The 26,299-nt window shown below is 46.7% G+C and overlaps 1 protein-coding gene across 3 annotated transcripts in view; it reads right to left on the bottom strand.

Annotated features, from left to right (window-relative positions):
* LOC100915768 (zinc finger protein 420) overlaps nt 1-18,994 on the bottom strand; it is a 29,975-nt gene extending 10,981 nt beyond the window's left edge. The window contains exons 1-5 of one of the 3 annotated variants that reach the window (XM_031963946.1): nt 18,913-18,990; nt 10,255-10,448; nt 9,521-9,613; nt 6,784-6,973; nt 6,146-6,267 (exon numbers count right to left, since the gene is read on the bottom strand). In XM_031963946.1, coding sequence (XP_031819806.1) covers nt 6,146-6,178 — 33 coding nt within the window. In that variant the 5' untranslated portion in view covers nt 6,179-6,267; nt 6,784-6,973; nt 9,521-9,613; nt 10,255-10,448; nt 18,913-18,990. Of the gene's footprint in view, nt 1-6,145; nt 6,268-6,783; nt 6,974-9,520; nt 9,614-10,254; nt 10,449-18,912 lie in introns of all 3 variants that reach the window. The other 2 variants (XM_031963948.1, XM_031963947.1) reach the window with 2 other exon arrangements.
* Nucleotides 18,995-26,299: the final 7,305 nt, after the last annotated feature.

The raw sequence follows: 26,299 nt of genomic DNA, 5'->3' as shown, positions 1-26,299 counted from the left end.
TTGTAAGTCACAATTCTTCATTGCATAGTATTTATTCTTAGTGTAGGCAACCATAATATGAAGGCAGTCCTTTTACTGATTAATAATCAATATTTAATTGATTTTCCTAATTACTCAAAACAGAGCTATCCCAAACCTGTTTCCTACTCCATCCTTTCAAACCCTCACCTCCACAATGGCATGAACTTGGCTCACACATACCCTCATTTTTCACTTGGCTTCACTATCTTGCACATTCTATCAGACTTCCCCATCATGCCCCAAGGAGCTTATTCCTATGATAATCTCAGCAACCACAGACAGTACTCTTACTTGCCTGGCTAGACTCCAGCTCTCTGGCTAGATTAACTCTTTGGGATTTATGGAATTCTCCACCCTGTCCCAAGGTCTGGGGTTTTCTTCTCATCCCCCACTTCATTTAGAACTTTCTTTTATATTTTGTTTTCCCCCTTAAAAGAATAAAGTCCTTGAGGACAGGAATCGTCTTTTTTTCTCTTGGATTTGAATCCCCAAGCCTTAGTCCATCGCTTAGCACATAGCAGATGCTCAATAAACACTTATTGGTCATTGACAATTCAAACACTCGCAGTTGACTATCTTGCCTCTTATTTTGCTTTAAATGCTTATCATGACTTAGACATCATTTTCTTTTCCAGCTTCTTGCACCTTACTTCCAGCTACTTTCTCTAGGATCTAAGGACGTTGGCCTCTTCTAGGCTTTTTTAGGCTCCAAGCATTTTCTCTGACTTTCCAAAATGGCTGGAATTCTCTGCCTTCTGATCGAAGCCTCCTGCTTTCCTTTGAGTTCCAACTAAAATCCCCCTTTCCACAGGAAGTTTTTCCCAGCCCCTCTTCATTTGGCTGCTTTCTTCTATTAATTAGTCCCACTGACCTGTCTCTAACTAATGAGTATGTATCAGCTCCTCGAGGGCAGACACGACCATTTGTCTCTTTTTGGGTGCCCACCACTAGGGACAGGGCCAGCTGTGAAGTTTCCTAAACACCCACAATTCCATGAGCTATGATTTTATCTCCTATCTTTTTCTTGGGCAAATTCGTTGAAACAAATCTGTCCTAACTCCCTGCTTTCCTCTCACTCCTTAAGCCCTCACAAACTCCCTTGCTTCCTCCCTCTCCTGAAAGTGCTTCCTCCCAAGATGTCATTAATCTCTTCATTGCCTCTCTTCTCTGGAGAATATCATTTTTTAAAATAGCTTTTTATTTACAAGCTATATGCATGGGTAATTTTACAGCAATGACAATTGCCAAACCTTTTGTTCCAATTTTTCCCTTCCTTCCCCCCACCCCCTCCCCTAGATGGCAGGATGACCAATACATGTTAAATATATTAAAGTATAAATTAGATACACAATAAGTATACATGTCAAAACAGTTATTTTGCTGTACAAAAAGAATCAGACTCTGAAATAGTGTACAATTAGCCTGTGAAGGAAATTAAAAATGCAGGCAGGCAAAAATAGAGGGATTGGGAAGTCAATGTAATGGTTCTTAGTCAACTCTGGAGAATATCATTGAACACCCCTCCTCTAACCACCTGATCCTAGTTCTTCTGGGAGTTTTCTTTCCTATTGTACCTGTGTCTCCCCAGGAGTTCCCAGGCTCCTTTGATGGCTAACAGCCAAGTCACAAACCAGAACTATGTGTGTTGATTCCAAGTTCTCTGTTCTGCTCCCTCTACACTCTCTCTCTTGGATTGATTTAATTATCATCTCTGCAGGTCATTGCCAGATCTCTACAACCAGCCACAGCTCAGTGAGATCTCAACAGACTCCTAAATATCAGCCAAACATCTGGACACATCTCAGCTCCAAGAGAAGAAGGCAGAGAGATCTCAGCTCCAAGAAAAAATGGCAGAGTAATCTCCATTCTGAGCATAGGGATCTCAGCTCCAAAGACTCTGATTTTGATGCAGGTTTTTGGTTGGGTCCTCCTCCTCCCAACAGTGCCGCCTTCCCTGGAAGACCCCAAATCAGGGCTCTCCTCCAGTGGACCCGAGACCAAGACTTCTGATCCCATCTGCCTCTCTCCCCAGAGTCCTGATCTCCAACATCTGGAATACCGTTGCTCCTGGAATTACCCTTCTTCTGCCCTAGCCTCCTCCCAGCCTTCCAAATCCTACCCAGGGCTTGAATTTCACCTGAACTTAAGCTTCCAAGACTAGTCACCCCCAAGAGACCACCACCTCTCCCCTTCCTCCAGAACCTTCCTTCCTCTTTCTCTCCCTCTTCCCCTCCATGTTCTCAGGATCTGTGACGCTGACCTCCTACTGTACCTCACAGGTGATTCTGCCTTTTCCCTGGTTCCTGCCCCTCCTCCCCGGCTCTTTGCCCCAGTCCCCCTGGTCTCTACCTCCCATTTTCCCTGGATTCCACCTTCTACCGAACCCTTTCAAGGTCCCCCTTCTCCAAGTTCCTGTAGTTTGCCTCGAGTATATTGGGTTTCTAGGAAACAAGGACACAACATGGATTAAGTGCCTACTAAGGGTCCCCTCCTGGATCGCTGCCTTGATGGGGACAAGGACCCAGACCCTGCAGGGTTACCCAGGATGGACAGAGAGTTCCCACAAAAGGGCATCCACTAGGAAGAAAATGGCAAAGTACTCCAGTGTCTGCCAAGAAAACCCAAGGACAGCATCAGAACGCTAACAGAGGACCTCGGGTCAGAAGGTACCCAACATGCAACTGGGGAAGGGCAGGGGGCGAGGACAGGAGGCTCCAGTGGGCCTGAAGCAACCAGGCGGGAGCTGAAGGGAAGCTCGACTGCAGATGCGTCCAGAGAGGAAAGCAGAGTCCGGCTGGAAGAGCCGTGGGTGGTCACTCCATCCCTCCTGTGGACATGCATCCTTTAGAGCAGCCCTCAGGGTCGGTGAGAAAGGCAGAACCTGGGCAACATCTCAGAAATGACGGGACGAGATTCTGAATTCAAGGCAAACTGTTCCACATCACAGCAAGACAACATATGTTCTAGCCACTGATGTAGAAGAGGCCATAACAGACGAGATCTTCTAGAAATAACCCTGGGGTGGGTCCTAGAGAGGCCTTGAGGTCCTGCCCAGGCATTCTGGGAAATGGCCATGTCCCTGCCCAGTCTCCCCCTCAGCCCAGGGTTGAGTTCCAGGGGATTCTCTTCACCCTTTTCAGCTTCTTTCTCTGTGCTGTGTCCCTCACTTGGAGTGTAAACTACTGGGGGCCAAGATTGTCTCTCTTCTGTATTTGACTCCCCAGTGTTCAGGACAGTACCTGGTACACAGTAGGTGCTTAAGTATGGATTGATGACTGACTACCCAAACACGCTCATCTGAGTGTCTTATCTCTTCTTTTGCTTTGAAAATTGAGGCTGTGAAACTGAGCCACTTCTCCTCCCACTTTCCTTTCAGACACCTTGAAAAAACATCCAATAGATATCTTAAACTGAATTTATGTAAAATAGAACTCATCCTCTTTCCCCCAAAGTCTCTCGGGCCCATCTGGACAACACATCCTCCCAGTACCCCAAACTCAGCCCAGGGGTCGGCCTTGACTCCCATGTCTCCCCCTTATCCAACAATGGCCAGGTTACTTTTACACCTCCCCAGTTCCTCCCCTTTGGTGCTAACACTGCAGCCGGCTCAGTGGGGCCCCCATCACCTCACCCTGGATCTTACAACAGCTGGCTGGGGGGTCAGTCTGCTTCAGGAAACTCCTCACTCCAAGGCAGCCCCCATTTGGCCAACAGGGAAGAGCCCGACTGCTGGCCCTCCCCGTTACTCCCCAGCTCCGCAAACTCCGGTGGCTCCAGGCTCAGGCACAAAGGCTTCCTCCATCCAGCCCCTCGTCAGCTACATGTGACCCGCTTTTTCAGCCGCCTTCTGCCTTTCCTCCCACCACTGGGTCTCTTGGATCCAGTGAGCCTGGCCTCCTCCGGGCTCCAGAGCCTTTCTCTATTCCCAACATGGCTGGAACGCTCTCCCTCCTCATTTCTGCCTCCTGGAGGTCCCACCTTCCCAGGAAGCCTCCCGAAGTCCTCCTTAATTCTCCTGTTTTCCTTCTGTTATTTATGTATGTTTATTCCTTATTTTGTATGCATTTGTTTACATCTTGTCACCTCCATTAGAGTGTAGGCTCCTTGACTAAAGAGACTGTCTTCAGCTTCTCTTCCCCACCCTCACCCCCACCCCCAATCTCCGGGGCTTCCCACAGTGCTTAGGATACAGTAGTAGGTCCTTAATAGTTTTTCTTGATTATTGACCCTCAAAACAGCTTTGAAAGGGGCTGATTATCATCCTCATTCTTACAGAGAAGGAAACTGAGGCAGAGGGTACCAGTTGACCTTTTAACTACAAATGACAATTGCACATACATGATAATTCCATTCAAACCTCTTTCCCTGGTCTATGCTTCTTTCTGAAAGTTCTCCTGTTCCCTTCTAGGCTTTTTTGGAAAAACTCTCCCCCTCTTTCCTTTGGAGGAGGGGCAGGGGCATCCCCGGAGGAGAGGGCATCCTCTCAGAACTTAGGGGACGGGATCCTGAGAATCACAAAGACCCGAGTTCCGATGTGACCTCAGACAAGACCCTGAATCCCTGCTTCCATTTCCTCAACTAAAATAACACAGGGTTGTTGGGAAGATGGTCCACAGTGAATGGTGGGACAACAAACTGACTCCATTTTGGTTCATGATAATTCTTTGCCTGAAAGCCTGAGGCCTCTCGGATGGGTTCAGAAGGTCTCCCTTCAGAAGTTCCCTCAGCCCCACGTTACTAAAGAAACCTCCCAGGACCGGGAAGAGTTCCACGAACTCCCCCCTTCCCTTTATCTACCAAATGGGGCAAGAAACAGAAGCTTCACAAACTCCAATGGAGCAGCTGCTACTTAAAGATTCACTTTCCTCTGTAGTTGAGGTTCACAAGTTCAGTTCAATCCAAATCTTCCTGATTTGGGGGTGTTCAAAGCCCAGCAGTTGTTTGTCCCTTCTTCCTGCAGCTCATTTTCCAGCTTAGGAAACTAAGGCAAACAGGGTTAAGTGACTTCTTCAGGGTCACCCAGTATGTGAGTTGGTAGCTGAATTTGAATTCAGGTCCAGGCTAGCTCACTTTCCACTGGGCCACCACCTAGCTGCTAAAGGCCTTTGAACAATGGAAGCTTTCTGTCTTTCTTTTTAAACATCCTATTCTATTTTCCCCCCTTGCCGAAGGGTCCTGGATCAAGGAGTTAAGAAAGAACATATATGCATGTTGTGGAATAGATGTGAACTTGTCTACATGACATATATATGTGGTATATATGTGAACACCTACTTAAATACACACTTCCATACGTAGTCTCCAAACTAGGATCCAAGTGTGAACACCTACTGGGGACTGGTTCACACTCCAGGGAATTTAAAAAACAATTAACTGCTGGGCCCTTGTCTGCTGGACCCTGCGCTCCCTTACTCTGGGCGTCCCCAACAAGGCCCCTGACAATTCTCACAACGGGATCAGAGGAGACCCTATTTCTGTGCTCCCGGCACATGGCAGATGCCCCAGAACCAGCCCCCAAAGCCAGGCCAGGCTTCTCTCACCTTCTCCCCTCCTCCCCCTGGACCCAGGGACACTGGCTCTGGCTGAGCCTTGACCAAGACTCTCCATCCCATAACTCTGGCATCCAGGGCCTTCTCTCACTCCCTCCTTCCCTGGGCCCCCCGGTCTCCTTCTCAGCTAAAGTCTCATCTTCTGACAAAAGAGACTTTCCTGGTCCCCAAACTGGTGGCGCCTTCCCTCTGAGAGCTAGAACAGAGCGAGTGCGGACACAGCTGATGAGATGTTTGTTCCAAACTGGACTGTTAGCTCAGGGAGGGCAGGGACTGTTACTTTTTAACCTTCCTTCACCTCCCCTGGAGGTGGGTACGGTGCTTGGCACCCGGGAGCCACCTTCTCAGTGCTCCTTGATGAGATCTGAGACCTGGCAAAGGAGAGGGACTCAGAACCCTGGGAGCAGCTGTGAGGTCTGAGGGGGCAGGAAATGGGCAGCTCCAAGAGGGCGATTTCTGCCCTGCTGCCAGCCCTGCCAAGGACCCCTCCTCCCTCTGACAGGAGGAAGCTTCCTGGGCTCTCTCGGACTCCCCCGGACGGACGCTGCTCAGCTCTGGGCAAGGATTGCACTCACCTGGGACGAGGTTCTCTGGCTGCCGGGGGCCATGTCTCTGGTTCTAGAGCCTTTGGTCCTCCGCAGACCGAACTGGAGAGGGAGGAGATTCTGTCTTCACTTTCCCTTCCTGCGATGTTGACCTGCCCAGAATTACAGAGATTCAGAAGAGGTACAATGAGGTACAATGGCCCTGCCCTGCCCCCATGGGAGAGGCTGCGCCCCAGGAGGCAGCGGGAGGGGTCAGGCCTGGAACTGAGCTGCGTCTGAGCAGGAACAGGACCTGCCTCCCTCCCTAACTCCTTTTCCTCCTCATGTCCCTGACCCAGCCTCCTGCAGAGACCAGGAGTAAAAGGAGCTTTGGGATCTTAGAGCGAGTGAGCCCAGACAGCGCCTCAGTGACCCCTGACCAGAGCTCCCCCTGCATCTAAGGCTCTGGGTAACACAGCTTGTGACTTAATGGCAAAGCGGGGGACGGCACCCCAGGGCCTTGGGGATGTGACAGAGGGCAGAGCAGGGAGCAGCGGGAGGGGGCAGCCCCAGGAGCCCGGCGGGAGGGAGTCTTCCCCGGGAGAGCCGCCGGACACTGTCCAAGAGCTCAGAGGGGGAGGCGGGGTCTCGATGGAGGCGGGGGCCGGGAGGGTCCTGGCTCGACCTACCTGGGACTGTCCGTGCAGAGCAGCTGTTCAGAAGGCAGAGAGATCTCGGCTCAGAGAAGGAGGCAGAGAGATCTCGGCTCAGAGAGACAGAGACAGAGAGATCTCAGCTCAGAGAGACGGAGGCAGATCTCAAATCTGAAGGAAGGAGGCAGAGAGATCTCGGCTCTGAGGGAAGGCAGGACAATCTGGTCTACAGGAAAAAAAATAGAAAAATTTCCGTTTAAAGAAGGCAGAATGATGTTTCAAGTTCCTGTTTTCAGCCAGCCCCTTCTGGGAGGGTCCTTCTGGTCCCCGAAGCCCCACCCGCCCCGCCCCGGAGGCCCCCAGCACGGCCCCTTTCCTCCAATCACGCCCAGGACCGGGTCCTCAGGCCCCGCCCACCTCTCCTCCCCAAGCCCTGCCTGCGATGGCCCCTTCTCCCCCCACCCCCTTTCCCAGGCCTCCAGCCTCCACCCCAAGACTCCGATTGCACCTGGGCCCCACCCACCGGCTGGTCACCCCCCCCCCCCCCCTTCTTCTTCCTCTCCTCCTCCCCTCCCCCAGCTCTGGGCTCAGCCCCTCCCCATGAAGCTCAGGCTCTTCCAGCTCTCCCCGCTACTTGCCCTTCCTCCAGCCCCCGCCCCCTCAGGCCGCCCTGTGTCCCTGCCCCTGGAGCCCAGCCTTGCGCATCCCAACCTCACTCTCCGGGCCCCGCCAGCATTTGCCCCCCCCCCCCCCCCGCTGTCTCGCTCCTGCCCTCCCCAAGGAGCTTCCCCTCCATCTCCCTCTTCCCCAGCTGCAACCCAGCGGGATCCCCCAGGGCAGCCGAGGCCAGGAAGTGGGGACGCCTGGGGCCCAGGGCACCCGCTCCAGCTCCCGTTATAAGCCTCCCTTCTCATTTCCCCGAGCCTTCCCATCCCCCTCCGAGAGCAGGGCTCGGCTGCTGCTGATGCGGCAACCGCAGGGCATCTCCTGGGAGGTCCCACTTCTTCCCTCTCCACCCCCCCCCCAAACCCGGCTCCCAATGGGGAGGGCAGAGGGGCGGAAAGCTGGGCATCCTGGTCCCGGCGCGCGGGGAGGGCAGGAAGCCGGGGTGGCGGCCGGAGGCCAGAGGGGAAGGTTGCCAGAGGGGGTGCAGGGAGCTCAAACCGCGCGGGGAGATCCCTAGTGAACCTTCTTTTGCTTTTTTTCTTTTAACTTTATGTTGCAAAGAACAGTGTCGGGCAGGGACCTGCGGGTGCCAGGGCTGGGGAGGGCAACCTTAGGGCACAGACTGCCCAGCCCGGAGCGGTACCGGACAGAGCAGGGTTTCCTCTCCCTTCTGCTTAGCAGAGTTGGAGAGAGAGGGAATGTTTGGGATGCAAATAAAGCAAAGAACCTCTCCTGTGTATACTCCTGTGTGTCTGTATATGCACCTTTTACATGTACATATGCAGACACACACACAGCTCAATGGTCTCCACATCTTGGATTCCCCACTTTTCAGAGAGATTTGGCTACAGAGCGTGTCCCCATTTGACCACTTCCCTTTCTCTTAGGGTCCCCAATGCTCTGTTCAGAAGCCTTTAATTTTAGGGAATCCAGTGCATCCTTTTATCCTCTGTAACTGTCTCTGTCTCCAGTTGGGTTCCGATCACATCTTCCCAGAGCTGGCAGAGCTTCGGGATCTGTTTCCCGTCTACTTTATGATATTGATGGATTCTTAACTCCTGCCCAGTAAGCCTGTCTCTCTGTCTCTCACACACTCTCTCCCACACACATACATTACACACTCACACACACACACACACACCTCATGCATTTCCTTACCGGAGACCGTCCCAATGTGTAAAACCTCACCTGAGCTTTTCCAATTTTCCTCTTTTGACTCACTTCCTGAGCCGACTCCGGGCCTTCCCCTCGCTCCGCAGGGGTGCACGTCTTCCTCAAGGAGGAAGCCCTTGGCGTGTCCCCCTCACACCGAGTAAATCCCCCTGCTTGCTTTGGGGATGATTTGAATCCCTTCAGAGACTACAGCACAACTCGGGCCCCACATCCCAATATATATGATGCACCCCAACATTTCTGGCCCCTACTTGGTGCAAAGTCTTGACCAAACCTTTCCAGCTGGAGGTCAGCTCGTTCCCTTCCTGCTGGCAAAGGCAGTAGCCGGCCAGAGAGGCTGGGGAGAAGCCCAGAGCTTTTGTTCCTGCCCATTTAGAGTTCCTGAACCCCACTCCATTGGAGACTCTTGTGTCTCCTCCCCTCCCCATGGGATGGTGTGTGTTGAGACTTTATCTGGGTCTGAGAAGTGACCAACCCCTAATGTCAATGCTGAGATGAATGAGGGGCCTTTGGAAGCACATTCACTAAAAGCCTCCCAAGGTCCCCACAGGTCTGCTCAGCCACAGGCAGACACACCATAACTTGATTCTAACACAGTGTTGCACGTTTGCCCTCTTCAGGAACAAAGGATCAAACGAGCAGGAGAGACTTTATATTGGACACGCTCGGCCCCTTTTTGGATGCTTTCAGGAAAGTTCCGCACCCCTAAGTTCCGCACCCTACAGGATCCTTGTTTTGGGAATGGAAGGAACTGCAAGCCAAGGAGGCTGATGCCCTCCGCTATATTCTAGACTAGGAAGCTGGTGGTCAGAGGGTTAGGAGGCCTGGGAGGCCGCTGCTGAGACGCTTCTAAAACCAGACCCCAAGTCGGGTCTCTGTGTCCCCAGGACGAGATTCTGCGCTCCAACCCACCAGGGCCTCTCAGCTCACTCACCTGGACAGGAGCTCCTCCTGCCTCTCTACTCTGGCACCCCCACCACTTCCCCATGCCAAAGCAGGGAGATCAGATCTTCTCTAACTGGAAGCCCTGGAATAAGAGGGATGAGATGGAGAAAATCAGGCCTCCGTAAGGAAAGGTGTGTGCAAGCAAACAGTGTACACAGGGCCCACCAAGGACGCCTTCTATGGGATGGAGGGTGGCAGGGATCATGCAGCTTATCTGGAATCAAAAAATTCCCCCTTTATTGATCTCTTTCCCAGAACGGGCACACTGCACAGCCTTGGATACCTACAACTTGGAAGCTGCTGGCCCTGCTGTGCTCAGAGTTCTGAACCTGGAGCCAGAGACGCAAGTGCAAGTCAACCTCAGACATGTGGCAGGTGTGTGCTCCTGCACAAGTTATTGAACCTCTGTTCTATCAACTAGGAGACGGGGATAACAATACTGTGAGCTTCACAGGACTGCTGTGAGCAAAAAATGATGACGAGTATAAAACTCTTTGCCTGATCCTGGACCTAAAGCAGCTCTAAGAAAATGCTTCTTCTGTTCCCTGCCTTTCATAACAACTGGACTGGAATTTGAAGGAAAGATAAAGAAAGGATAAGGACAAACTTGCTGTGCCGAGGGAATTAGGAAGGAGCTTGCAACTTAGTAGCCAGAGTAACCCCAATATATTTGATGCACCCCAACATTTCTGGCCCCTAATTGGTGTAAAGTCTTGACCGAACCTTTCTAGCTCGAGGTAAGCTCGTTCCCTTCCTGCTGACAAACGCTTTATTGGGAAAAGGTTCTTGCCCACAGAAAGCAGGTTCTGGGAGGTGTCCAGCATGATCTCCTTGTACAGCTCTTTCTGAGAATGGTCCAAGAGCCTCCACTTCTTCTGGATGAAGTCCACAGCTACATCCTCGAATGTCACTGACTCCTAAACCATCAAAGTCACAAGATTTTGAGAATTCATCTGGCATAACCCTCATCAACTTCAAGGAAGTACCTGAAGCCGAGAAAGGATCTGCCCAAACTCAGAACCTCTAAGAGTATCAGAGCCAACACTTGAAACCACAGTCAATAACAGTCCAATAGGACTTTGAGAAAAGCATTTTATATTTGAAGAGAGAATCACATCGAAATGATAAAATTTGGACAAATGTCTGAATATGGAACACTTCTCCTTATGGAATGGAATAGTATGTGCTCCCTCAGTGAGTTAATTAAGAGAATTTGTGGAGGAGAAATCTAGAAGGTGTGAACTCCTCATCAGAAATGTCAAAAGTGATCATGTTAACAAAAATCCCATGAAATCTTTGTTGAGAAGCTGAGATGGGAGGAGGTGGGCAGGAGAGAGGAGTATTACTAATGATTTTTTTTGGTATACACCAGGATTTTTTTTTTATCTTCTGTGTATATATATTTTTATATAAAGCTTTTTATTTTCAAAACACATGCATATATATTGGATTTAACATATATTTCTACCATGTTTAATGTATACTGAACTACTTGCCATCTAGGAGGGGGAGTGAAGGACAGTGGTGGGGGGGGGGGGGAATTGGAACACAAAGTTTTGCAAGGGGGTAATGTTGAAGAATTGTCCATGCATGTGTTTTGAAAAAATAAAAAGCTTTAATAAAGGAAAAACACACACACACACACAGGCATAGATAATTTTCATCATTCACTCTCACAAAACCTGGTATTCCAAATGTTTCTTCCCTCCTTTCCCCCCCAAAAAAAGGAAACTCTCCCCTAAAGGGCAAGTTATCCAATATATGTTAAACATGTACAAGTCTTCTATACATATTTCCATAATTTAGTAATTTTTTTGAGGCGACAGAAATTAAGTGATTTGTCCTGGGTCACATAGCTAGTAAGTGTCTGAGACTGGATTTGAATTCCCATCCTCCTGATTCCAGAGCCAGTTCTCTATCCATTTCACCACCTCACTGTCCCAATTACTAGTAATTTTTAAGAAGAGAATAATTATTATGTAAAAAATGTCCTAAAAGGCCAAATAAACGTTATGTAGATCCCACTGTAGAGGACATGCTGGACCCTCAGTGTGAGCCCTCGACTAGCTTATGAAAATTAATAACATAAATCTTTTCTAAAATCCTAATGTAAGTATGTTCAGACTTGCTGGGCCAACAGAAGACATACTTGTCTGTATATATTCTTTGGACCCAAGTTGCTGTTTTGACTAACTCTATTTTTAACAGATCCTGTGGCTGAGCTGCTGTCTGAAAAAGATTCCTTTTTTAGCAGCCTTAGCATTCCTAACGTAACTTAGAGCCAAAATTATGGTATATATGCTTCCTTCTTCCTGACCCTAATTGCCAAATAAATGCCCATGTTATTTGGCCCTCTGGCTTTAGTGAAATAAGGCTCTGACACAGAGAATCCTGTGTGAGTGTTCTTACTGGAGTAAGAACTGATCAAAAAGCTCTCCCAAAGGGTCAGCTTCTTCTTTTTTTTTTTTTTTTTTTTTTTTTTTTTGGATAAAGCAACTAGCCAGGAGTCACACAGCTAATAAGCATTAAGTATCTGAGGCCAGATTTGAACTCAGATACTCCTGATTTCAGGGCCAGTGTTCTATTACTGTGCCATCTAGCTGCCCCAAAATACCAGTTTCTTAAAATATGGGTTGCAACCCCATATGGGTTCTCCTAGCTGAATGTGGGGGATATGAAATTATGATTTATTATCAGTAGATGTAGACCTATTTCACACACCAATATATCTAGGGTCATATAAAAATTTCTCAGATGAAAAGGGGTCGAGAGTGGAAAAAATTAAAATGAAAACATGAAAAGGATTCTCAAGAAATACTACTTATAGTCACAACTCTTCAAATAATCTTACTCTTGAGGGAAGTTGAGACAAGATGATAGACAAAAGGCAGCAACTCACCTGAGCTCTACCCCAAACCTGTCCAAATACTTTTAAATGATGCTATAAAACAATTGCTGAGATGGCAGTGCCCTCAAAAGGTAGGGTGAAATAATATTCCAGCCAAAGACAACTTAAAAGTTTCGCAGGAAACGTCTCACCTCAATGAGAGAGCACAGTTAAGCACAGGCCAGGCCCCAGCAAACCAGAAGGCCTGAGAGGCATTGATTCAATAGCAACACTATCCGCTCTTAGAGACCTCAGCCCCAGATAAAGAAGGGTTGCTGACACCAGGGGCGGGACTTTGCCTATACTTAGATATGGATAGCAGTCCTGGGTGAAAGTCTCACTTTCACTTGCAGTGGAAGAACTGAAACTTACAGGTCCCTAGAAGTATCTCTGAAAACAGCTGCACAAAAAACCTGAACTTTGGGACAGTGTATCCTCCACCCTGGAAGCAGAGCTCAACTTTAATGAAGCGTTAAAAGGCAAGAAATAGACTGGGAAAACTGAGCAAACAACAGAAAAAAACCATCACTATAGAAAATTACTGTGGTGGCAAGCAAGATCAAAACATATACTCAGAAGAAGATAACAAAAGTCAAAACTCCAACGTTCAAAGCCCACAGAAAAATATAAATTATCCTCTGGAAGAGCTCAAGAAAGATTTGGAAAGTCAAGAAAGAGACATAAAATAAAAATTGAGAAGAAAAATGAATGATGCAAGAAAATCATGAAAAAAAGGAGTCAACAGATCAGTAAAGGGATAAGCATAAAAAAATTAAACACAAAATAGAATATGCCAAATGGTAAAAAGAAGTACCAAAAAACAATGAGAAGAATGCCTTGAAAAAAAAAAAGAAGAATTGGCCAAATGGGGGAAAAAAAAAGCACTCTGAAGAAAACAATTCCTTCAAAATCAGAATTGAGTAAATGAAAATTACTAACTCTATAAGAAAGCAAGAAACAAACAAAATCAAAGAATGGAAAAATAGAAGACAATGTGAAATATCTCACTGGAAAAACAATTGATCTGGAAAATACATCCAGGACAGATAATTTTAAAATTACTGGACTGGGACAGCTAGATGGCATAGTAGATAGAGCCCTGAAGTCAGGAAGACCTGAGTTCAAATTCAACCTCAGACACTTAACACTTCTTAACTGTGTGATCCTGGACAAGTCACTTAACCCCAACTGTCTTGCAAATGAAAAAAAAAAAAGTCTAGACATCATCTTTCAAGAAATTATTAAGAAAAACTGCCCTGAAATTCTAGAACCAGAAGGTAAAAAAAGAAATGGAAAGAATCAATCCTGAAAGAAATCCCAAAATGAAAACTCCCAGAAATATTAGCAAAATTGGTGCAAGCAGTCAGAAATAAGAAATTCCAGCATCATGAAGCCGTAGTCAGGATAATATGAGATTTAGTAGCTTTTACATTAAAGTACTGGACACAAACTGATGCTGAGTGAAACGAGCAGGGCCAGAAGATCATTATATACTTCAACAATAATACTATATGATGACCAATTCTGATGGACCTGGCCATCCTCAACAATGAGATGAACCAAATCAGTTCCAATGGAGCAGTAATGAACTGAACCAGCTACGCCCAGCGAAAGAACTCTGGGAGATGACTAAGAACCATTGCATTGAATTCCCAATCCCTATATTTATGCCCACCTGCATTTTTGATTTCCTTCACAAGCTAATTGTACAATATTTCAGAGTCTGATTCTTTTTGTAAGATGGGGGGAAGGGGGGGAAAAATTGGAACAAGAGATTTGGCAATTGTCAATGCTGTAAAATTACCCATGCATATAACCTGTGAATAAAAGGCTATTAAAATTTTTAAAAATTAAATTAAAAAAAAAAAAAACATTAAAGCACTGCAGTGCAAAAGAGCCTGGATTGCAACCAGAATCCCCTACCACCAAATAGTATAATCCTGCAAAGGGAAAATAGATATTCAATGAACTACAGCACTTTCAAGCATTCTTAATGAAAAGACCAGATCATGTATACTTATTGTGTATCTAATTTATATTTTAATATATTTAACATCTACTGGTCATCCTGCCATCTAGGGGAGGGGGTGGGGGGGTAAGAGGTGAAAAAATGGAACAAGAGATTTGGCAATTATTAATGCTGTAAAGTTACCCATGCATATATCCTGTAAATAAAAGGCTATTAAAAAAAAAAAATGAAAAGACCAGAACTGGATAGAAAATTTGGCTTTGAAATACAAAACTCAAGAAGCATAAAAAGGTAAACAAGGAAGAGAAATAAGGGATTTAACAAGGTCAAACTGTTTATATTCTTACATGGAAAGATGCTACTTGTAACTCATAAAACGTTTCTCATCGTTTGGGCAGTTAGAAGGAATATAAAGGGGCAGCTAAATGGCATAGTGGATGGAGTCACTTACATCTGTGTGACCCTAGACAAGTCATTTAACCTCAATTGCCTCTCCTCCTCCCCAGGCCTACCAAAGGAGTATATGTAGACAGAGGGCATAGACATGAGCTGAATATGAAGAGACAATATTTAAAAATATATAATTAAGGGATAAGAGAAATGCACTACGAAAAAGGAAAAGTAGGGGGAGACTATGTGATCCCATACTCTGTACTATGTTCTCTTGGTTCTATTCACTTAGCACCAGTTTATGTCTCTCCAAGCCTTTCTGAAATCATCTTGCTAATTAATCTCAACTATTCTTTAAAGCAATTTGGAACTATACCCAAAGGGCTTCAAAACCATGCTTACTCTTTGACCTTATAAGACAACTAGTAGGTCTAGATCCAGAAAAAGGTTTTTAAAATAAAGGGAAAAGAATTATGCCCAAAAAGTGATCAAACCGTGCATACCCTTTGACCCAGCAGTGCTACCACTGGGCTTATACCCCAAAGAGATACTAAAGAAGGGAAAGGGACCTGTATGTGCCAAAATGTTTGTGGCAGCCCTGTTTGTAGTGGCCAGAAGCTGGAAAATGAATGGATGCCCATCAATTGGAGAATGGTTGGGTAAACTGTGGTACATGAATGTTATGGAATATTATTGTTCTGTAAGAAATGATCAGCAAGATGAATACAGAAAGGCTTACATGAATTGATGCTGAGCAGAACCGGGAGATCATTATATACATCAACAACGATACTGTATGAGGATGTATTCTGATGGAAGTGGATTTCTTCGACAAAGAGAAGATCTAACTCAGTTTCAATTGATCAAGGATGGACAGAAGCAGCTACACCCAAAGAAAGAACACTGGGAAATGAATGTAAACTGTTTGCATTTTGGTTTTTCTTCCCTGTTATTTCTACCTTCTGAATCCAATTCTTCCTGTGCAACAAGAGAACTGTTCGGTTCTGCACACATAGATTGTATCTAGGATATACTAGACATATTCAACATGTATAGGACTGCTTGCCATCTAGGGGAAGGGGTGGAGGGAGAGAGGGGAAAAATTGGAACAGAAGTAAGTGCAAGGGATAATGTTGTAAAAAAAAAAAATTACCCTGGCATGGATTCTGTCAGTAAAAAGTTAATAAATAAAAAAATAATAATAATAAATTTAAAAAATAAAATAAAATAAAGGGAAAAAGAACTTATAAAGAGAGAAATATTTATAGCAATTCTTTTGGTGGCAACAAGGAATTGGAAATAGAGGCGATGCCCCAAAATTTGGGGAATGACAGAAATTATGGTATATGATTGTGATGGAATGCTGTGAGTCAATGGTACTTTAATTTTTTTTTAAATTTTATTATTCTTATTAGTTTTGCTGAGGCAACTGGGGTTGAGCGATTTGCCCAGGAAGTATTAAGTGTCTTAGGCTAGATTTGAACTCATCAGATCCTTCTGATTTCAGGGCTGGAGCTCTATCCATCTAGCTGCCTCTCCAATGGTACTTTATTTTATTTTATTTTATTTTTGGTACTTTATTGAAGAGTCCATGGTCCCCTCAGATGAAGTCTTCCTCATGATCTGAGATGCCTCCTCCTTCCAGGGTCCTATTTTGATAGGGCTAGATGTCCAGACATTCAAGAACAGCTCTATCGACTACAGAATAATTCCTTTGGCTGATGGCTAAATGCTGAACAGACGAAAATAAGCGAAATATTATGTCGGCAGGTCACGGGGTGAAGTGAGGACTAGGCCCACACAAGACGGACGGGCTTCTCCTTAGGTTGGGCAGGAGGAAATGGTCCAGGCTACCCCAGTCAGTGATTAAGCAGTCATAAGATGGTCACCTGCTCCTACTGAACAAGGAGTGAGTCTAGAGGTACAAAAGCATTTGGGGGGGCCTTTCCTATAGCCGAGTCACCTCCATCACATTGGGCCTGCTCACCCTGACCAGGAGAAACAAGGCCTCTAGTAATTTCCTATGATTCAGCAAGTGAGCTGAGAAGCTGCAACTCATAGCACCGAGGCCTTATAGAGAGATGAGATCTGTAAAGCACTTAGGGCACCCAAAGGGCCACAGAACCGCTAGCTATGATTTATTTCCTTTCCTGAATAAGGAATACAGAACTGCTGACAGAACATGAGAAGACTGGTCAGTAAACTGAGATCCAGGACAATAGACAGAGTCGGACGGGTTGCTCAGGACCAAGAAAAGAGGCCAAGCCAGGGATCGGCAACCTTTGGGAGCTGGGTGGGGTAAGTGTGGGTGGGGTGGGCCGAGGGGTGGGGCATGACCCCCGGGATCCCCTCCAGACCTTTCTCCCCCCCAATCTCCAGTTGTTTCCCACCCCCACTCCCTTCCACATGGAGCCTGCTTTAGGGATGGGCTGTCCTCCCCCCTACTCCTTCTCCAGATGAGTTACTCTTCCACCAAGGAAAAGAGGAAGTTGGATAGTAAACATTTATAGAGCACTTGCTGTATGCCAGGCCCCATATTAAGTGCTTTACAACAGTGAGCTCATTGGGTGGGAGGGAAGAGCTGCTATTCTCCTTGTTTTACAGAAGAAAGGAGGTGAACAGGAGTCATGAGTTGAATTCCACAGAATCCTGCTCTTCCCCCAACAGTACACAAGCTGCCCGAAATCAAACCCCTCCCAAAACTAAGGCCTCGGCTCCTCCTCGTGCCTTGGGACCCCAGTATTCCCCCCCAACCAACAAGTATGCACGCTCACCAGCCTTTCTCCCACCGGAGCACGCCTCCCCACACAGGCAGTCCCAAGCTATTCAGACCCACGGTTGTGATGGGGTGAATAAGACCCCAGCAAGAGAGCAGGCTACCCAGGGAGGGGCAGGCGGGATTCTCAGGGCCCCAGGGTTACTGTATCCAGCAGAGGCTACTGTATCCAATGGGGGGGGTCATTGTATCCAGCAGAGGCTACTGTATCTAATGGGGGGGGTCATTGTATCCAGCAGAGGCTACTGTATCTAATGGGGGGGTCATTGTATCCAGCAGAGGCTACTGTATCCAATGGGGGGGTCATTGTATCCAGCAGAGGCTACTGTATCCAATGGGGGGGTCATTGTATCCAGCAGAGGCTACTGTATCTAATAAGGGTCATTATAGCCAGCAGAGGCTACTGTATCAATGGGGGGGTCATTGCATCCAGCAGAGGTTACTGTATCCAATGGGGGGATCATTGTATCCAGCAGAGGCTACTGTGTATCCAATAGAAGTCATTTAGCCCTCCGTGGGCGGCCTAATTAAATCTTTGACCCCGGATTGAGAGTCATTTACCAATAAGGCTACGTCATTGTATCCAGCAGAGGCTACTGTATCTAATGGGGGTCATTGTATCCAGCAGAGGCTACTGTATCTAATGGGGTCATTGTATCCAGCAGAGGCTACTGTATCCAGTGGGGGGGTCATTGTATCCAGCAGAGGCTACTGTATCTAATAAGGGTCATTATAGCCAATGAGGGTCATTGTGTCTAGCAGAGGTTACTGTATCCAATGAAGGTTATTCCTTTCCCACACAAGGTACCACCCCCTCCCCTGGTTACTCAAGGCTTCCTTAGGAACTCAGCCCTCCGTGGGCGGCCTCATTAAATCTTTGCCCCCGGATTGGGAGACGTTTAAAGCTACCAGTTCTTTTGCGACGTCGGCCAGGATCCGCAGACGTCTGGGGGAGGCAGCCCTTGCAGACCCTCAGTGACAGGCACACGCCCTCCCCCTTCACAGCGCGCCCACGCGTGCATTTACACTCCCAGGTAACGGGCCCCCACGCACAGCAATCGCCCGCAGACACACTCACGGACGCGGTGCCCACCCGTCGGAAACAGTGACGCGGCCGCTTGCACCTGCAATTCCACTTGTGCAAAGCTTGCACACGCCGTTCCCTCAGAGCCTCCCTCTCTTGCACACCCACGCACTCCCGCCCCCACACCCGTCCAAGCTTTCGGGGACGCTGCCACGCGAAATGACCCCCGTGCTGAGGAAGGGGGAGAAGACACAAGGAAAGAGGGGGTTCCCGGGCGGCGTGGGGAGCCGGGGCCGCGCCTGCGCACTGATGCCCTTCTCCCCTTCCCCACTCACCCGGTGTTGGAGAACGCAAAAGCAGCAAGCCTCGGGTCCCCGGGGAAGCTGCGCCTGCGTACCGCGAGACTCCCAGCATGCTCTGGGGCTCAGCGGCCGCCGGAGGAGGGGCCGAGACGGGGCGTGACGTCACAGCGAGCTTCTGAGACCAGGCTGGCCTCCTGCTCAGAGCGCTCTGGCTGGGGAATGGGGAGAGAAGTTGTGACGTCATTCTTCTGCTCTGGGCTGCTTCTCCCACCCCCTTTTCTAGTTCTAGGCGGCCCTTTAGAGTATAAGCTCCTGGGGGAGCAGGGCCCGTCCTCTGTTTGACTCCTGCATTCAGGCCAGTGCCACGCACACAGTAGGCGCCTAATGGGGCTCTTTGATGCTCCTCGTTCCCCTCACCCCTCTTTCGTCCCCTCCCCCTCCCGTGAAAGGAGGTGCTGCCCTCAGCCCCTTTTTTTACGGACAGGGAAACTGAGGCAGAGGCTGATGGCTTCATGCTCAAAGTCCTTCTGGATCTGATGCCTCTTGTCTTTGGGAGAGTAGGGGCATACCCCCCACCTCCTGGAGTTAGAGACATGAGGTGAAGGGGGCAGAAGGCTGGGCCTGAAGCCAGTGGGCTCTGAGGTCAGATCTGGCCTCAGACCCCTGGGAGACTTGACCCTGGAGCAGTCAGTCCCCTCACCTGTTGGCCTCATTTTCCTCCCCTGCACTCCAAGATCAGAAGTAAACCCCCATTCCAGGTTGTGAAGACAGTCCATAGTGGACTGAGGGGATGCAGTGACTCCAGGTGGTAGCACCCCCAGTCCCATGTTACAATAGAGCCTGGAGGAGATCCAGGCTTTTCCCTTTCCCTTCCTGGGCCAGTCAGGCCAATCAGTGACTCCCTGGTCAAAGGCTGCTCTTCTTGTTCAGGCTTTTCAGTCCTGACTGACCCTTCCTGATGCCATTTGGGGTCTTCTTGGCAAAAAGATACTGGAATAATTTCTAATCCCTTTCTATCGCCGAGGAAACAGGCAAATGAGGTTAACTGATCTTCCCGGTCACACAGGTATTAAGTATCTGAGGCTGAATTTGAACTCCGACCTCTCTAGTTCAGGGACTGTCCAGCCACCATCTTTGTACAGTGGAAGCATCTCTCTGTCTCCCTCTCTCCTTCCCTTCTTTTGTTCCTTCCTTAGCAGGCGAGTTGTTGTCCTTCATTCTCAAAGAGGACCAAAAGGACATCACTAGGTTACATTCCAGTGACCATGTGGCTGACCGTTGGCAGAGGTCACCCCCAAATAGTCCCTATGAACATTTGGGGGCCTTCTCTAGTTTTATGCATCTCATGTTTCTTTGGGGCTAATTCAATTTTGCTTTGCCCATAGAACACAGCCCCTTCTCTGAGGAGAGCACACGGTCCTGGGTCAGTCATACAATCAATTCTAAAGTTCTTAAGAGACCTTGAGAGTGTCATTGTATCACTTCTCCCCACCTTGTGAGCACTTGCCCTGTGTGAGTTCTCCAAAAGAAATACTATTTTTGTTCAGTGTACACTTGGCATTAGAGCACTATGGCAGCCCAATGGAGTTGTGCCCTCTGTAGTACAGTTAGAAGGCTTGGTAGTTTAGCTCAAGTGTCTGGGACCTGATCCTGCCGGGGGATCTTCAAAATCTTCCAAAGACAATTCAAATGGCGCCGATTCCGCTTCCTGATGTGGGGCTGATGGACTGTCCAGGTTTCCCATCATACATCAAAGTTAGCACAATGCCTCTGTAGACCCTCTATTTGGCAGTCACTAATACTTCTCCTCTCTCACACTCTCCCTCGGGGCCTCCCAGACACTGAGCTAGCTCTGGCAATGAGTATGTCAACATAATTATCCATGTGGACACCCCTGGAAAGGAGACTGTCAAGGGAAGTGAACTTATCCACAGCATCCAGAACTCCTCCATTTGCTGTAAGTGATGGTTCCATGGACGGCTGGTGTGGTGCTGGCTGATGGATTATCTCTGTTTTCTTGGTGTTGATTGTTAAGTCAAAATTAGCAGGAGCAGGAGAGAATCGATCCATATTTTGTTGTTTCTCGGCTTTGGAGACTACACTGAGGGCACAATCATCTATAAACAAAGGCTCCTGCACCCACTCTCTCTCTACTCCAGTTTTGGCTTCCAGCCTTTTCAGGGTGAAGAATTTACCCTCAGTTTGGGAGGCGACTCTGATTCCACTTTTGTCCATTTCAGGTACTTCACAATATATCTGAAAACATCGTGCTAAAAAGCGTGGGGGCAAGCACATGCCCTTGCCTTATTCCATTGCTGACCAGGAAAGCTCGAGGGCACTGCCCACTGCCCAGAACCTGGACAAGTAAGCAAAGAAATTGACGTTCTATACCGATGCATTTGTCTGGACAACCGAATTTTGATCTAATTTTCCTTAAGCCCTCACGACTGACAGTGACAAAGACCTTGGTCAGATCTACAGATGTTGTATAGAGACTTCTCTTCTGCTCCTGACATTTCTGGCAGTAAACACCCTATCAACTGTTCCTCAGCTCCTTCTAAGAGCCACGCTGGCTCTTAAGTAGATGACCTTTCTCTAAGTGTAGAATCAGCCTATTAAGGGGGATTCTACCAAGAATCTTGCCAGCAATAACTGAGAGACACTCCCCCCAACCCCTTCTCCCCCAGTGATTGTCACAGAACAATCTCTTTCCTTTACCTTTATAAAGATGGATAATGGAGACATCCTTGAACTCCTGAGGCATAACTTCTTGCCATATAATCTGGAAAATTTCAGTCAACTTTTGTATGAGCAATGGACCTCCCTCCCTCACCTTATAACACTCAGCTGGAATAGAATCAGCTCCCAGTGCCATAATGGTCTTCAAAACCTCTTAGCAGACCCCATATAACCAACTCCAAACACTTTATAGCTTTCTTACACTTTGCTCCCCTCCTCCTCTGTGACTCAGGGACCCTGGGCTCCTGGCTGAACCTTGACAGGGACCTTCCATTTCATAATTCTTCCTTTCCAATGGCTTCTCTCATCCTTAGAATGTCCTCCCTCCTCCCCGGGCCTCCAGGCTTCCTTCATATCTCTGCTAAAAACAAGCTTTTCTGGTCTCTGAAACTCCTGGAGACTCCCTCTGAGAGTGTCTCCTGCCCATTCTGTAGGGAGCTTGTGTGGATACAATCAGTTGCACATTGTCTCCCCCATCAGATTGGAAGCTTCTTAAGGGCAGGGACTGGTTTTCTTTCTTTTTACGAAAGAGCTGAGTTTCCTCACCCCACTTGTCTTCTCTCCATCTCTCTCCCAGATCACTGGCTACACCACAACTTTAAGTGTCTCTGACCCCTTTCCCTCCCCTACTCAAAGTTTCCTCCATGCTGTAAAGTTACTTTCCACCACAAGGTAGGTAGGTAGCCCAATGGACAGAGCACTATGCCTGAAGTCAAGAAGACTTAAATTCAAATCAAGTCAGACACTGTCCATCAAAGTGATGCTTAGCAGATCATAGTACCTCCCTTTGCCTCAGTTTCTTTATCTGAAAAATCAGGATAATAATGGCACCTACCTTCCATGTGTTGGGAGGACCAAATAATAATGACATTTGGAACATAGTAAGCACTATATAACTGTTAGTTATTATTGTGGCTTTGACTATTTCTTCACCAACTTTATTCTCCTTCTATTTATTTGTTTCCCTCTTGAACTTAAAGCATTTTCGGGGCAAATCCCTCTCTTTTGTGTGGCTCAGCTAAGAGTAAGACTCATGATCTGTTGTGTCTTCCCAGACCATCTCAATGTTTGTAGCCTGGATGAACAGCTGCACTATCTTTTACCTTCCTTTGATTCCCCAGTCTTATAGAGAGCCTAGAGCACAGTGAATATTTATCAGTGGTTATAGACTGACTGGGCTCAGGGCTGAGATCAGGTCCAAATGACTCCCTCACTCCCTGAATGCTGCTTTCTGATACAGGTTTGAGCCTCAGACTGACTTCTGTCTCTTCTTATAACTTATCAACAATAAGGAGTTACCTTTGCCTAATCCCAATTCCAATGAAATCTGATGAAACCAAATTGTGGTGATCACAAAGGCTTCTAGGCTTCCAGAAGGTCTGGATCTATGGGAAACCAGGGAGTCTCTACCTCCCAACCACCCATGGAGATCACCTACAGGAATATGGCCAACAATTTTCTGACGATGGAGACTGAGCCAGAGAGATAAGAAAAGGGACCTTCGGCTGATGTCTTGTACACACCTAAGCCTTAGATTATTACTTCCAGGAAGACAATGGCCTCCATTGCTATTCACGTGGGGACAGAGAAAATCATGAAAATGGGCTGTCTGAGACCACTACTAGCTTAGGATACACAATCTCAGCTGAACCCTCAATGTAGAAATGCACTCTTTGACATCTCTCAAAATGACTGCCTATCCCACTCAAAAATAACAGCAGCTTTTCCAGATCTTTTCCTTCTTGTTCAACCCTCTTATTTTTGCTTCCACTCACTTCCTCAGCTGAACACCTGACCTCATGCTTTACTTAAGAAAACCAAAGTTTTCTCATTTCATCTCACGTAAATCAGAACTGTTCTTTTTTTCCTTTGCCTTGGTCACAAATGAAGCGATAGCCATTTGGGTGCCAAAGAAAACCCTTTTACATAAATAATAACAGTCCATGCAATTTTCTTCTCCAGATGATTTCCTTCTGTATTATCCCCCTTTTTTCCTCTAATTTTTAATCTCTCCTTGTTTACTGACTTCCTTGCTGCTACCATAAATAAAATCATGTCTCTCCAAACCTGAAAAAAAATCTCCATTGATCACTGTACACGGCAACAACAAAATTATATGATGATCCATTTTGATGTATGTGGCTTTCTTCAACAATGAGATGATTCAGGCCAGTTCCAATTGTTTAGTGATGAAGGGAGCCATCTATACCCCAGAGAGAGGACTGTGGGAACTGAGTGTGATTCACACCATAATATTCACTCTTTCTGTTTGTTGTTTGCTTGCATTTTATTTTTTTTCTCATTTTTTTCCTGTTTGATTTAATTTTTCTTGTGCAGCAAGATAACTGTATAAATATGCATGCAAATATTGGATTTAACATATATTTTTATTATATTTAACATATATTCCTGTTGGGCTTCTTGGGCCACTGGCTCTCAGCCTTGTCCTTTTAACACCATCAATCTAACAGACCCTTCAGCTTTCTCTTCCAACCTAATCATTCTAGATAATGAGTTTTGGACTATTCTGGTTATCATTTGGCTCAAACAAGGTATGCAGATAGGGAGTACTATAACACCACTAAGAGCTATAAGGCCAAACCAAAGGAGCTGCTTCCACTAGCTTTCCCCAAGCCAGGAGCACCAGGAAGTATTGAATGGTGAGGTCCAGGTCTGTACAGGAACATGAACAAGTTTCCTAATGTTCTTAGTGATTCTTTTACTAGATTTCCATTGTCATCCATCTTTGTACAACATGTTGAGAAATTTAGTTTTGCACAAACTCCCCTTTCCTCAGCCAACAAATAATCCAGCACAAGTCTATGTTGTAAAACAGCCTCTCTGGTTTGAGTAGCTTGGTCAGCCAAAAGATCTAATGCCTCAGCCGTCTGATTGGTGATAATCCCTACAACTGTTGAAGCCTAATTGTCCTGTTCAACATATATATTGAGGTTCTATATCCCCAACTTACAGCATGAGCCCAACTGACTAGCCCATACTCTTTAATTATTCTCTCTGGAGATCAGGCATCATCCCAACCATTTGTATCTCTAGTCTGAGTAATGGAGGTATCTAAACTCTGTTTCCCCTTTCCCAAATCATTGTACAGCTGAATCCCTAAATATTGGTTTGCCTGTTGAGGAAGAAAGAAAAATTTTGGCCTTAGTCCATTATAACAAATCCCTATCCAATTAAGAGGTAGGTGAGGATAAGCAGTTAAGCCATAGATCCAATAACTACCCTTTAGAGCAGGTTGTTCCCTTGAAAATATGTCTGAACTAATCCTTGTAATAAGGTAATATTGTTGGTCTCTAGTACCTAGGAGACTTCCCCCCACAGAGGTGACATACTGACATTTCCATAAACCTTGCTCCTTCCTCCAACTACAATTGGCAACTGGCCATTGATCTGTTAGGTTAGGGATACTCCAAAATGTGGGAAACAGAGTCCCATGTTTCCCAGGTGTTCCTGGGGTGACATTGTACCAACCCCATTAATAACTGTACCCAATGTATATATTCCCTTTCCTCTTATTCTCTCTTATACAACTTAATACATCCCACTCTATTTCATTACATCAGAAGTAGTAACTTGTCGATACACTATTCCCCAGCTTCAAACCTTGCCATCTGATTTAAGCAGTATTTCCTTTCCTATCTTCTGTCAATGGCCACTGATGTTTCTCTTCTAAGTTCCAGAAACCAGTCCCATTATGAATTTGGGATCAGTTACTAAGGATCCAGGCTGGGCTTAAGGGGATAGGTACCCATGGCCATTGGCTCAATTGTTGGGATCCACCACAGATCCAACTATTTGATAAGTTAAAAGTTCTCCCTATATTCTTCATGAGCAGGAGGAACTGGTTCTCATCTCTGGAAGGTAAAGGTCTGGTTTCTATGACTATCCATAAGGAAATAGGTAAACCCAAAGCTCAGGAAAAGCCCCATGAGGTTCAACTCTTATTACACTGTGAAATTAAGATGAAATTCCCAAAGTAATTAATGTAAGAAAAGAAGAGTCATACAGTTACAATGCACTGGGTTCAGAATTTGTGTTCCCATTTAGTGGAGGTCCTCGCCTCAAATGTAATTTGAGGTCTCCCTTATCTTCAACTGTCCACTCGGATAAAGTGGCACCACAGGTCCTTTTGTTCTGGTGTGGTGTGTCCAGCCTCATTCCAGGGTGCGAATTGCAGTGTCCGAGATCAGTATCACCTGGTATGGTCTGTCTCAGCATGGAGTCAGCTCCTCATCCTTCCAGGAATGGATGGATCAACACCCAATCTCCAACCTGAATTCTAGGAACAGGGAATCCTAGAGGAGGAGTCTGAGCTATTAATACTTTTGTTAAAGTTCTTGTAAATTTCTTAGCAACGATTTAACATATCTCTTAAGAAATAAATCCTTTGTCTCTAAAATAGGGTCCCAGTTTCTCATATAAACCTGGAAAGGACGACCGTACAATAATTCATAAGGTGAAAGCCCAATATCTCTATGTGGCTTGGTTCTGATTCTGACCTTCTGACCACAGTCCAAGGTAGTTGGGTCTCTAAAGATAATTTAGTCAGTTGTCATTTTATTTCTTGATTCATCCTTTCTACTTTCCCAGAAGAAAAGAGGATGCCAAGGGGTGTGGAGATCCCAAGTGATTTCTAAGGCCCCAATCAAATTCTGGAATATTT

The sequence above is a fragment of the Sarcophilus harrisii genome, chromosome 3, assembly GCF_902635505.1.
Source record: "Sarcophilus harrisii chromosome 3, mSarHar1.11, whole genome shotgun sequence".
Lineage (NCBI taxonomy): Eukaryota > Metazoa > Chordata > Mammalia > Dasyuromorphia > Dasyuridae > Sarcophilus > Sarcophilus harrisii.
Note: the sequence above shows the minus strand (reverse complement) of the source record. Positions and strands in the feature narration are given on the sequence as shown.